The sequence below is a fragment of the Ictidomys tridecemlineatus genome, chromosome 11 (assembly GCF_052094955.1).
Source record: "Ictidomys tridecemlineatus isolate mIctTri1 chromosome 11, mIctTri1.hap1, whole genome shotgun sequence".
Lineage (NCBI taxonomy): Eukaryota > Metazoa > Chordata > Mammalia > Rodentia > Sciuridae > Ictidomys > Ictidomys tridecemlineatus.
Genome location: NC_135487.1, coordinates 106473145 through 106485844, shown reverse-complemented (window position 1 = coordinate 106485844; position 12700 = coordinate 106473145). Strand labels below are relative to the sequence as shown.

Here is a 12700-nt window from a genome sequence, read left to right as displayed (position 1 = left end):
CTTCCTCCCATTAGTATTCTTTTAGTTTAGTCCTTCAACTCATGCTGTGTGGTTTCCCCAATTTATTTCTGTGTTATAACCTATTCCACTTCTCAAAGTTAAATATTTATTCCATGTCAAGCAAGCCTATATTTTCTTTGAATTTTATCTGAGAAGTCTCTAAATAGTAAAGCAATGGGGTAAGCATCTCTCTCAATAAATATTAAAATTCTCCTAGAATTTCTGTGTGTAAATACCTAAGTATATTTATATTATCAGAGGATAAACATGAAATCCACAGTTAAACTATAGCAAGAAACATCATAATGAATTGATAATTATATTTACCAAGAGTAAGAGAGGCTGGGGATGTGGCTCAGCGGTAGAGCACTTGCCTGACATGCGGGAGACCCTGGGATTGATCCATAGCAACAAGAGTAAAAAGTAAAGAAGAACCCTATGAGAGAGCTTTCTAAACTACAAAACTCGGTTGAAGGACATAAGAGATGATCTGAAAAACCTGAGAAATATTCCATGCTCTTAGGAGGAATAATTTAATATTTAAAAATATAAATTCTCTCAAGGTTAATATATTTATATATTTTTAATATATCCCAATAAGTTTGGATGTTTTTTTGGAGCAGCTTAACAATCTGCCCTAAGATTTTATATGTAAAAGTTCAATGAATGTCCAGTTGATTTGGGGATAAGAGAGAAGGAAGGAGGGAGAGACAAAGGAAGAAAGAGAGATTTGTTCTAATAGATATAACAGAATGTATTATAAATTTATAGATAAAATAATCACTTATATGTAACTTACATGTATTATATATGTATGTGTATACATATTTATATATACATACACACACACACAAATATCTCTCATATTAGCCCAAAAACAAATAAGTAGAACAGAGAGAGCCTTGTGGACTCTTGTTTATAGAGTAAGGTGATATGCAGGATGGATGGCATCATAAGTCAATGGGAAAAGGAAGTACTAGTTGCTGTGTAGGGAAACTAGCTCATAATAGGAATAAAAAATAAAACTGAATTCCTCTTAAAGCTATATGCAAAAGTCGGCTCCAGATGGCTTAAATCCTAAAGGCAATATGATAAATCTAATAGAAGTCAATGTTAGAGGAAATCTCTACAATGTGGGGCAAAATGATGATTTATCCTAAAACCTCAGAAGCTCAAGCCATACAGTAAAAAATAGGACTAATTTGATTACATTTAAGCTAAGAATCTTGGTCTAAGAAGGGACACTGGTCAAAATTAACATAGAAATGACAGGAAGAGATATTTGTACTTTCTAAAAAAAAAATATGGAACTGGTACCTATGTAATTCACAAGGAATCCCTAAGTACCAACAAGAAAATGATAGAAATCCCAAAAGAAAAATGTCTGTGACATGAACAGGCAATTTACAAGGAAAAAAAAAAATCCAAGCATGTGAAGAGCTGCTAAATTCATGGAAATTTTGGGAATTGAAAATTAAATGATGATGAGATAGTGCTTCTCCTACTCTCAGCTAGCAAACTCAGAAGCCGATAATGCCAAGCACTGGCTGGGATTTAAAGCTACAGGGAGGAATCCTCAGGGATTTGGTAGTGGAAGTAGAGATGGAGAAGAATCTGACAGTACTGAGTCAAGTTAAACACGTGGATACCCTTGCTCAAGCAGTTCCACTCCCAGGAATTTTCAGTTTTATAAGGTACATGCATGAGGATTTATTTCATAGGATTGTTTATGATTCTGTGGAGATGGAGGCAGTCTGGCTGTCTATGGGGGAGTGAGCAGCTATATGGGTAAATATACATTATGGAAGACTGACAAGTAGTTCAAGTGATCAGTTATGTTCACCCAGCAATGTGGATAAATCTTAAGCACACAATGCTTCAACAACTAAACACAAACAGCCAAAGAAAAAAATACATGACTTGGACTTTGTCAACATCTAAATTTTCATGCATCAAAGGATAGTGAAAAGACAACAGCAGACTGGAAGATACTTTTAAGTCATGTATTTGATAAAGATCTAGTGTTCGAATCTATAAAGAAGTCTTTATGATTCAGCAAAGATGAATAACTGAGGTATAAATGGGCAAAGGATTTGAATAGATATTTTTCCAAAGAAGATAAACAGATGGTCAGTAAGCACACAAAAAGGTACTCAACATCATTAATAATCAGGGACATGCAAATCAAAGCCACAATGGATACCATTCACACCTACTGGAAGGGCTGGAATGAAAACCAACCAACCAATTTCCCCATCCTGTACCCCCCCTCCCAAATCCAAAAACCAAAAAATAAAGTGTTGGAGAGGATATGGAGAAACTGGGAGCCTCAATATATTGCTGGTGAGACAATGAATGCTCCACAGAATGGAGCAGCTTCTGTGGAAAGCAGTTTGGCAGTTGCTCAGAAAGTTAAACAGAGGCACCAAATGACCCAACAATTATACTCCTAGGTAATACTCATGAAAAGTGAAACTGTACATTGGTACAAAATTGTATGTTAATGTTCACAGCAGCATCATTCACAGTAGTAAAAAAGTGAAAACAACCCAAAAGTCTAACAAATGATTAATAAGTAAGCAAAATATATGCCTATATAATAGAATATTATTATTTATAAAAAGGAATGATATATATATATACATACATACACACACACACACACACACACACAAGGGTGAACTTGGAAAACATTTTGCTAAATGAAAGAAGACAAACACAAGAGGCCACCTGTTATTTGATTCTATTTATATGAAATGCCAATAAATCTATAGGGACAGAAAGTAGATTTGTGGTTGCCTAGGGATGAGGTTGGAGGAGAATGGGAAGTGACTTTCATAGGTATGCAGTTTCTTTTTAGTAAATAAAATGTTGTGAGATTATGGTGATGGTTGCATAAACTGTCATGTTAGGAAAATGAGTTTTACAGTATGTAAATTATAGCTCAATCAAAAAGAAGAAGAAGAAAAAAAAAAGACGTGACAACTAAATGCCAGGAGGAATCCCAGATTGGATCTTTGAAAAGCAAAATATTGTTTTAAAAAGAAAAAAAAAAAAACAGGGTTCTGAGGGAAAAAAACCCAGCATAAAAATTTCTAACACAATGTCATTTATATAACTCAAAAATAAATACCAACACAGAATAAAAATGTATTTCAAAAGATACATAAATAAAAATGAGGCATGTAAAACATACTAGAATGGCTGCCAGTGGGAGTAGTGAGAGAAAGGAGTGGAATATGGAGACAAGTGGGAATAAATAAGTGGGAAACAAAACCAAATCATGCCAGCGCTACCAGAATCACTCCAATATGAGTCCTTGATAGCATTTGGTAACATGCTCAGTCTTGAAAATCAAATAAACAACACTTGACAAAATTGGAAATCAATTTGAAAGAATAATACAACACAAAGGTTTCTTTACAGTAAGCAGAAACTACCAGAATAGTCACTTTGTGTTCCATACTTGAGAACAAGGTCCCATGGGGGAGGAAGATGGGGTATTGTGGGAATGCCATGAGGTGGAGATATCATGTCATGAGTGCCTTGCTCGAGAGTTTTCTGGGACTTACTCTGCCTTTTCTTTGGCAAAACAGCATGGATACTAAATAGTATCCAGTAAAAGGAAGGAAAAAGGATGGTGGGAACAATAGTTCTTCTTTTTCCAGGAAACTGCCTGTTACCTATTAATAGTGAATGGCTCAGGGAAGCAGTATTGGATGAGAAGCAATGTAGTTCTAAGGAATGATCTGAATGTGTGATATCTGAAAATAGCTTTAGAGCTACAAATATTCATTTGGCTGTGGTGCAGTTGATAGGTTTTATACTGAATTCAATGAGAAACTTGGAAGATTTACAAACCCCATGAATGAAATTTTTATGGAGAGAAGACAGACTTTCTATTTTTCCCTGAAAAAAAAGAGAAGGGATTCTGAATGTTTCCAAAGTTTAATCAAAAACCTACAGTACAATAAAATATTGTGTAATCAATGAAATGTGATTTTTACAAGTCAAATATGATTGTATTTTAAGAGGCTGTGCTTACGCATTGAATACATTTTAAGAATCGATCTACTAAGAAGTTTCCTTCTCCACTTCTCTCAAACTGTGAATGCCATCATCCAGGAAAGCTTGAGTCCACAAGTATTGGGCCAGAATGTCAAAGGAAACTTTGACTTTAAGAAAAATGAGCATTTCTGGATGACCTCAGAACAGACACCATCAATAATCAATATTAATATTGGAAAAAATACTAAGAGAAAGAAATGATCTTTCTACTATCTATCCCAAGGCTACAAAGTATGGTTTGTGGGCGAGTGACATGAGCACCAGAAATATTATAGGATTGCTGACTGTTAATTATATTAATTAGTGTTGTGTTGAGTGAATAAGTAAATTATGATAAGCGACGTGCCCACGATGCAATGTGAACCGCAATACTTGGATAAATTGCAGAATTCAGATAGACTTAAGTTAATGATGTAAAGAGTCTACACCTGGGTGTACGCCCCAGACCTCACCCAGTAACCAGCTGCAAGCACCACTGAACTAGGACTTAAAAAGCCAGACTTTTGGGGGCAACAGGACTAATAGGACCCGGACAGAAAGAATGAGACCTCCGCTGCTGTTGTCCCCCCTGCACCAGACTCCTTCAGCTCAGATCGACTTCCAGCAACCCGGACTTCAGACATGTCACAGGTGAGTGTCTGGGACCCTTAGGTGTAGACTCAGTCTGAAGTGTGAGGAGCATTAATAAAATAGATTTGATTGAATTAACTGCAACTCAGAGTCTGCAGTAACCACTCACGACAGTCAGTCAGCAATAAGATGTACAGGATGCCGAGTGTAAATATTCATGAATCTTACAACAATTTAACAGATTACTTTGTTTTTATTTTTCACTTGATTTTATTTTATTGTATTTCACAAAAATACTGATCTGAGATGGATTGGGGAAAAAACACTAGTCCTCTTCTATAGATGATATGACTGAACTTACTACTGCTAGTCCATTACTTCTAGCCCTTTCTTGAAAGGGTAAAGTTTCTAAGCTGCAAAGCCTGAGTTAAAATGTAAAGGACTAGGCATTGTAAAGCTGCTTCTAAACTGCAAAGCCTGAGTTAAAAAGTAAAGGACTACGTATTGTAAAGTTTCTGAACTATACACAGAACCTGAAATTCCTAAGGCAGTTAAGACAATGCACTACTGGCCATTTAGTTGTTTAAAAACTTAGGGCCCTGTGAAGCCCTGCACGTAGGCATCCAGGCCCCAAAACCAATCAGTTTGAATGTGTACCCCATTTAGAAGTGACCAATCACCCCTGCCCAGCCTCTTCCTGCCAATGAATGTACTAATCATGTCTAAGAGTTGTTGTTTGATTTTCCCGCACCTCATGATGATTTGTCCTGATGTATGCAAAGCCTCCGCCCTCCCCAAAAAAGTGTACTTAAGCATTGCTCAACCTCTGCTCTGGGCTCTGGGCTGCTCTCCTTTCTTGAGTGGGCACGGAGCCCCAGCATGCTGGATCAATAATCCCCTTCTGCCAATTGCATGAGTGGTCTCTTGGTGGTCTCTTTCTCCGACGCTTCTCTGGACCCTTACATTCTCTCACTACTAACCCTACTGCATGGCAAAGGCATGAAGACATAAGCACACTGCAAATATCATTTTTGAAAAAAACCCTGAAATATTATTTCTTGTGGCACAGAGGTTCGCTTTTACCCTATGAGTCATAGAATAAATGTTACACGTAAAATGTAGGATATGGAGATCAGATAAAGAAACCAAGAAAAAGAAATTTAACGTATATCATGTCTAAGTAACATTTCAAAATAATTTCAATTTTTTTTCATTCAAAAAAATTTTTCCTAAGTGTTTTGGACCCTTAATATTTAGCAGTAAACTGAAAAAAAAATCTCTAACTTGAATCTTACACAAAACTTATATAATTCTAGATAATTAAGTAATCTCTGAGATAAGGGAGATGAAGAAAAGCAAAGCAGGTTAGGGATAAGAGGAGAACCGGAGCAGGCAGGGGGAGTTTTATTTTAGACACTATTGTTAAGGAAAATACAGCTGTTAAAAGTATGTGTTCTGACCTGGGGCTGTAATTCACTCTAGTTCACAGGAGAGCCTGCCTAGCATAGATGAGGTTGTGGGATTGAACCCCAGCAAAAAAAAAAAAAAAAGAAACCAACCAACCAACCAACCAACCAACAAACCCCAACAAGTTCTGGAACAAGTTCTGGAAGCCAGACTGGTTCTGTTAACTGGTTTTATAACCATAGGCAAATTATCTAATGGCTCTGCAACAGTTTTCTACCAGGATGTGAAAATCACAATGCCTACCTAGTATTATTGTATTAAATGAGTTAATATGTTAAGAATACTAAGTGCTTATTAAGTATTACTATTATTTCCAGATGTGGTGAGATTTAAGCAGACACCTGAATGAGTGAGCCAGTCAAAACTAATGATAGCAACATATGATATTTATATGGTTTACAGATATTTTCACCTTAATTCTTGCAATGATCTAGAAATAGATATTATTAAATCCATCTACACATAATAAATTGAAGATTAGAAACATTAAGTAGCTTGTTTAAAGTCACATGACTAGCTAACAGGTGGTCGTAAACTCTTTTCTGTAACAAGTCTTATTTTTATTAGGTTCAGGCATTTCTGTTCAGGAAATGGCACAGAAGTAAAATCTCCTGACTTTTATTTTGTTCATTTGTTCATTCATTTATTCATTTATATACTCATTCCTTCATTTAAAAACATTTACTGAGCACCTACTAAGTGTAACAGCCAATAATACCCTCTTCAAAGAGCTAAGTTGCCCAGGCTGGCCTTGAACTTGGTATCCCTCTGCCTCAACTCCTGAGTACCTGGGATGATAGGTATGCAATACTGCACTTGGCTATGAAAGAAGATTTTAGAAGGAAGAATCAGCAGAGATTAGGCAGAGCCTGGGAACAGAATAGAGTAGGGAAAGAGCAGAGGCAGAGGCATCCCAGTATTTGTGGGATCCTACCTAGAACTGGAAAGGACCTCAGAGAGCAGCTGGTGCTCACGTAGAGCTCCCCAACGCAGGGTCCTGAATGGAAAGAAGACTTTATAATACCCTAAAGAGAAAAGTATGAGAGTGGTTGGTGCCACAGGCACAGAAAGAAAGAATCAAGCAGTATAAAGGACCCAGGAACTGACTTCATTAGAGGACCATGAGAGAGAAAACAAAACAAGAATAAACATCACAGTGTGAGGAATCTTAACATGAATGACTGGCCCTTCATGATTCTGTTTTTGTCTTCTCCTCATTAGTTTTGAAAAAATCAGGAAAAATGAGATGAGCACGACGCACTGGTCACTTAGTAATTCATAAACAAAGAACATGGACGGGTTCAAAATGGTTCCCAATTAGAAATTCCTGATGATTAAAGAAAAGCTTTAAACAAAGGGTGACACTATTCAAGGACGGTCAGTCTGTGTCTTATGCCCTATTTACCAGCCATTCCTACACGTTCTCCCATCCCCAGCTTATAAAGCAGCTGCCAGAACAAAGTCCTGCCCCCACGGAAAGGCCCTGACATGAAAGGCTTGATATCAGAAGTGACCTCCTTTGAACTGTTTAAAGGATTTTTCTCTCACTCAAGCAGAGACTCAAGACATTATTTAAGAAAATAACATCTAAAAAGTCTTACCAGTCTTTCTTTTGGGTGATTGCTTCTCCAGCACATAAATAAATGGCCACCACTCACTAGCTGGGTTATTTTTCTTGAGCTGTTGACAACTTTATAATAAACTGTCTTTTAAAGCCATTAAATGGAAAAGGCAAAGAATGAGACCCCAAAGCACACAGACAGTCCATACTGCAGTGATGCTGGTGTACTGCAGGCTGTGCCTCTAGGCCACAGGGAAGGTGAGCCTACACTTCCTTACCTTCTTCAGCAACCACCGTCAGTGTGACAGTGATGCCAGCATCTTTGATCAGCTGAACAATACTGTCATGGGATAGCTCAATGATGGACTGTCCATTCACTGCAGAGATGTGATCTCCAACCTTCAGTTTTCCACAGCGATCAGCTGGACTTCCTTCTATGACTCGGCCAATTTTATGAGGAATAACTATGAGAAAGAATCCCCAAGTTTTCCAATTATTTAAGGTAACTAATAGTATTGGATTCATCATCATAATCATAATTTAAAAATTCAACATATAACATCAAATAAATTCTCTGAAAATACTGCAAAGAAGCACCCCATATCACTGTCTATCAAGTGCAGCTATTTTCAACTCCCCTCCCACTCTCTGACCACATGCACACTTTACATAGTTACAACCACAGAGATAAAGTTCTTTGCTGTTTTCCACTTACCAGAAAACTGTTTTAAAATTGAAGGCCACTGACTTGATCTAAAAAACTTTACAATGAAAGTAACTGTTCAGCCAAAAAATGAGCCAAACGGCATCCAACAGACTACAGGTGAAGGTGGAGGTGAGGAAAGGGGCCAGGAATCCACTCAGAAAAGCAGATAACTATTGCCATGGAATTGGCAGGGGAGGGACAAAGGAGGGGTGTGCAACACTGAGAATTCAAAAAAGGCTGGAATTCAAAAATTCAAGAATTCAAAAAAGGTCCTGGAGAATGTCAGAGCTGGATACGACAACAGCAACCTTTTCCATGGTAGAGGACAGGCAGGGTCCCACCTGGCTGCCGTCTGGAGACACGATGTAGACACTGCAGTTGAGGGTTTGCCAAAGAGCATAGGAGAAGGTGGCACACCACTCTGGAAGGCACCCAGGGCAGTCCCAGGGTGGCTTGTGTTGGCAGCACCTGTAGCCTCCAGCCACTTCTCCTTTTTTTAGCACCAGAAAGTGGCCAACGACCACACAGTCCTTGTCCAAGCCTCTTTCCTTCAGCTTCTTGTTCAGGACTTCCCTGGGGCCGGGCTCCCCACAAAGTCTTGGTGCTTCTGGGAAGTTGCCATCTTCATCAGGCTTACTCAGCAGCTCTGGAACCCATAACAGCTCTTGCTCCCTCCCCGATACCTCAATCCCTGGTCTTTTTCCAATTTTTGTAACGTAATCCTAATTTTCCTGTCTAAGGGCTACTGACGTCACTGATACTGATAATATCTCACTGATCTGACATCTTGTTTGTTGTTGGCCATTAGGACTTTATCAAGCTTTCAGCTATTTTGAAATCTGATACAATGAATGAGACTCTCTCTGGCCTTATTGAAGGGACACTTATTCCCACAAGGAACCTTTTAGATAAATGCAGATCAAACTCAAGCTTAGGACTCAATAATTACTGATCAGAAATCCAGGTACAATGAAAAGACTGATCATTAAAATGAATCATATTTCTATAAAAAATTAATTTCTTTTGTGTCCTTAGATCTTAAAAGTCAAAAGCTGAAGTTAGAACATTACATATTTAAGGTTAAGACTGTTTGGCTCATGGATTCATTTCTGCTCTGAATACACAAAGCCTTGTCTCACATATCTGCAGACACTCTGTGCAGTGCTACGGCACCCCTACCTCAGAACACTGAGGGCTTTCCGAGCCTAACCGGCAAGATGCTTTGCTCTTATCACAGTTTAGAATAAATTCTTAGATAATCAGGAATCATATCAAACAAAATATCTTCCACTGTGCAATAAAGGGCATTTGTATTGGAACAAATGTTCCTTCCAGGGTCTCTTGAGAACTTCCTAGCCTAAGTCATAAACTTAATCAGGCATGTGGGCTCTGGTTGACTACTGATTGATATGAATAGGAATAATTAATATTCTTAGATGCCACTCCTTACTAGTTTTCTGAATCATATCTAAGAGTATGTTAGGGACATTTTAATAGAGCCTCATTTGGAGTGGAAAAGTTATTCTTGGTCATGATTTATATCCTTACTGATATAGTACTTTGGCTCTTCTCAGATTATATAGTGGGAGATTTTATCTTAAAATAGAAAAAAGTCAATGTTGGAAGCAAGTGCCTTTTAGCTCTGACTTACACCCAGCACTTAAGATTCAATTTTCCTTGCAAAGAGAGTGATTAGAAATATGTCAGTGCAGTATGAGACATGTCCTGTGCCAGGCATTATGAATGGATTCACTAACAGTACAACAGGTGGCGCATCACAAACACATGGTGAATAGCATGGTGGCCCTGTGATGACCTTCTAAATCTTCTTAGTTATTCTCCTTTTTAGAAAAGATTTCCTCGTACATAATGTTCATTCTAGATTCCCTGAGAAGAAAACTATTCAGCTTCTTGGCACATTGAATGGAAAGCAGCAAACAGAATTAACCTCTGAAGTCTCAGCTGTCCTCTATCTAATCATGTGAGCAATGTGGCAAAAAGGAATTGGCAAACGGCAGTATACAATCTCCTAAAGGGTTGGTTTTCTGGGTGAGGGGAGGTGAAAGTAGATTGCTACTGTCTTGGTATTTATAGCAGTACCATCAAGACAGCTAAAAGTCACAAAACAGACCAGCAGAAAGGTCCTGAATGGACTGGGAAGTTTTGCCAGGTGCTCCCTTAGAGCACACACACACCTACCTACGGGATAACCCCCAGCCCTGCCTTGGTTTTGTTGTGTACACAGCCTGAGGGCATTTGCCACGGAGCCACCTCATCCATCTTCATTCATCTGTGGCCTCAATCTGTCTTACAGTCTGCCTCCTCGCTGCTAAGATCACATTAGTGCTCTTCAACATTTCTTTTCAGGATCAGAAAGGACAGTAACTAGAAATGTCCCCTTCTTAAAGAAATCCTCTGCAAACCAGAACTGAAAACCAATATAATAAGAGTAACATTAAAAGTTACGAAGTACTGGCAAAGTGAAAATGAGCAGGGCTTTTTCACCTTAAGAGAGGCCTTTTCTAAGCACAGTGCTCATTCAGCACTGACGTATACTGGGATGCTAACCCAGATCCCAGTCTTCAACAGAGTCAACAGGGGAGAATCTCAGAATTTCTAAATGCTACGAGGAACTCTTTCTGAGATGTATGTCACCTGATGAAAATACATTTACTCAGAAGAAAGTAACCTTGGTTGAGCAGAGTTCTAAGATGAAGTCCATAGTGAAGAATCTACAGACAAGATTCCTGCCTCTCCACTGCTACTAATTCCCTTGTAAACCACACCTTCTTTGCTACAGAGATTGCAGCAACTGCTCAGTCTCTGTGAGGGAAAGCTCTTCATACTTGCTCACCCCAGGACCAGTCTATCTGTATGAGATGAATGACATTCAAAGAAGAAGGCATGAGGGGTCAGCATTTTGTGAGATTATTAACTAGCAGGTCAGTGAATTCTGGTTTTGCACCATGACAGAAAATCTCAGGTACTTTATATAAAATTTATCAACAACTTAAGCATATTTTAGCATTCAGACTGATAATCAATGAACTGCAAACACTCATTTCCTGCCACATATTAGCTGCTGCCTTGATTGTACATTTTAATTGAGCTTTCTTTCCCATCTCATTATTAAGAATCAACAAATGTTTTAAAATTTCTTTAAAAAAGTAGGTCACAGATGTGTTGGTGCAGACTAGAGTCTCAATTTTTCAGGAGACTGAGGCGAGAAGATTGCTTGAGCCCATGAATTCAAGACCAGCCTCTAGTTTGATGGAGATGCCTTCACAAAACAAAACAAAACAGATCAAGAGCCAGTAGAAATTTCCTAAATAATGATGATGATGATAACAATGGCGGCATCAGTTAACATGTACTAAAGTTCCAGGCTCTTGATGGGTAAATAACCTACCCAAAATCAGATCATTATTAAAGACATACACAGGGTTTGAATCCAAGTTTTTATAACTACAAAACCCAACATTTAATGATACTACCTTATTTAGAGATTGATCATCTCTACGTGCAAAACCATCAAAATAACTGAAGTAAAAAAAAATTAATAAGAAAACATTTAAAAAGCTAAATCTAAACAAATACTTACAAAAATATGTTTAAACATGTTTAATACAGGTTTTCACTGAATTCTTTTATATCACTTATTTTTACGGTAAACATTAGACTGCTCATTTTTGCAGTGCTAGTAAGGGAATACAATCTAAGAAGTGTTTAGCATCTATGACACTGAGTAATAATCTTTCACTATTTTTGTTAAATGTCTGAGATTATTATATGGTATATGACAATGTAATTATCCTAAATGGTTATTTGTTTTTTAAAAGACTGACTTCCAATGATACAACACAAAAACCACCTAAAAGCTGCTTTCCTTTCATTTTTTTGACACAGGCCACATAATCATCCTCACAGCATCAGTGACAGTTCCAGTTCCAAGTGTTGCCATAGCAACTGCTTTCAGAAAATGGAAACTAGTATCAGTGAGCAGTGACCTGACACTATAGCAATAACTCATCCATGTCATAGACTCTTCTTCCTTTACACACTTGCATTAATTTTACCTTTTTTTTTTTTTTTTTTGCAAATTGGTTTGGCTCATAACAATTTCCTGAAAGTGTTTTCTTTTTTCACTAAGGTTTTCATGACCATCTAGTCTATAAGGATCTCCCTATTCAAGATATAATCAAATCCATTGGCAAAAGCAAGGGCATATTTTCATGTGGTCAACATTTGTATTATGTGACTTAGAAAAATAAAGTTACCTTCAGACAAGCATAATATATATCAATGTGATGTTTCTCATTTTACATTCA

At 37.7% G+C, this 12700-nt stretch overlaps 1 protein-coding gene across 5 annotated transcripts in view; it reads right to left on the bottom strand.

The window, feature by feature from the left end:
* Positions 1-12700, bottom strand: part of Magi3 (membrane associated guanylate kinase, WW and PDZ domain containing 3) — a 237787-nt gene that overhangs the window by 14985 nt on the left and 210102 nt on the right. For 3 of the 5 annotated variants that reach the window (XM_078027040.1, XM_078027041.1, XM_078027044.1), the window contains exon 16: positions 7945-8130. The exons of the other annotated variants lie outside the window; for them this stretch is intronic. In XM_078027040.1, the coding sequence (XP_077883166.1) occupies positions 7945-8130 (186 nt within the window). The remainder of the gene's footprint in view (positions 1-7944; positions 8131-12700) is intronic. 5 annotated transcript variants of the gene reach the window in all.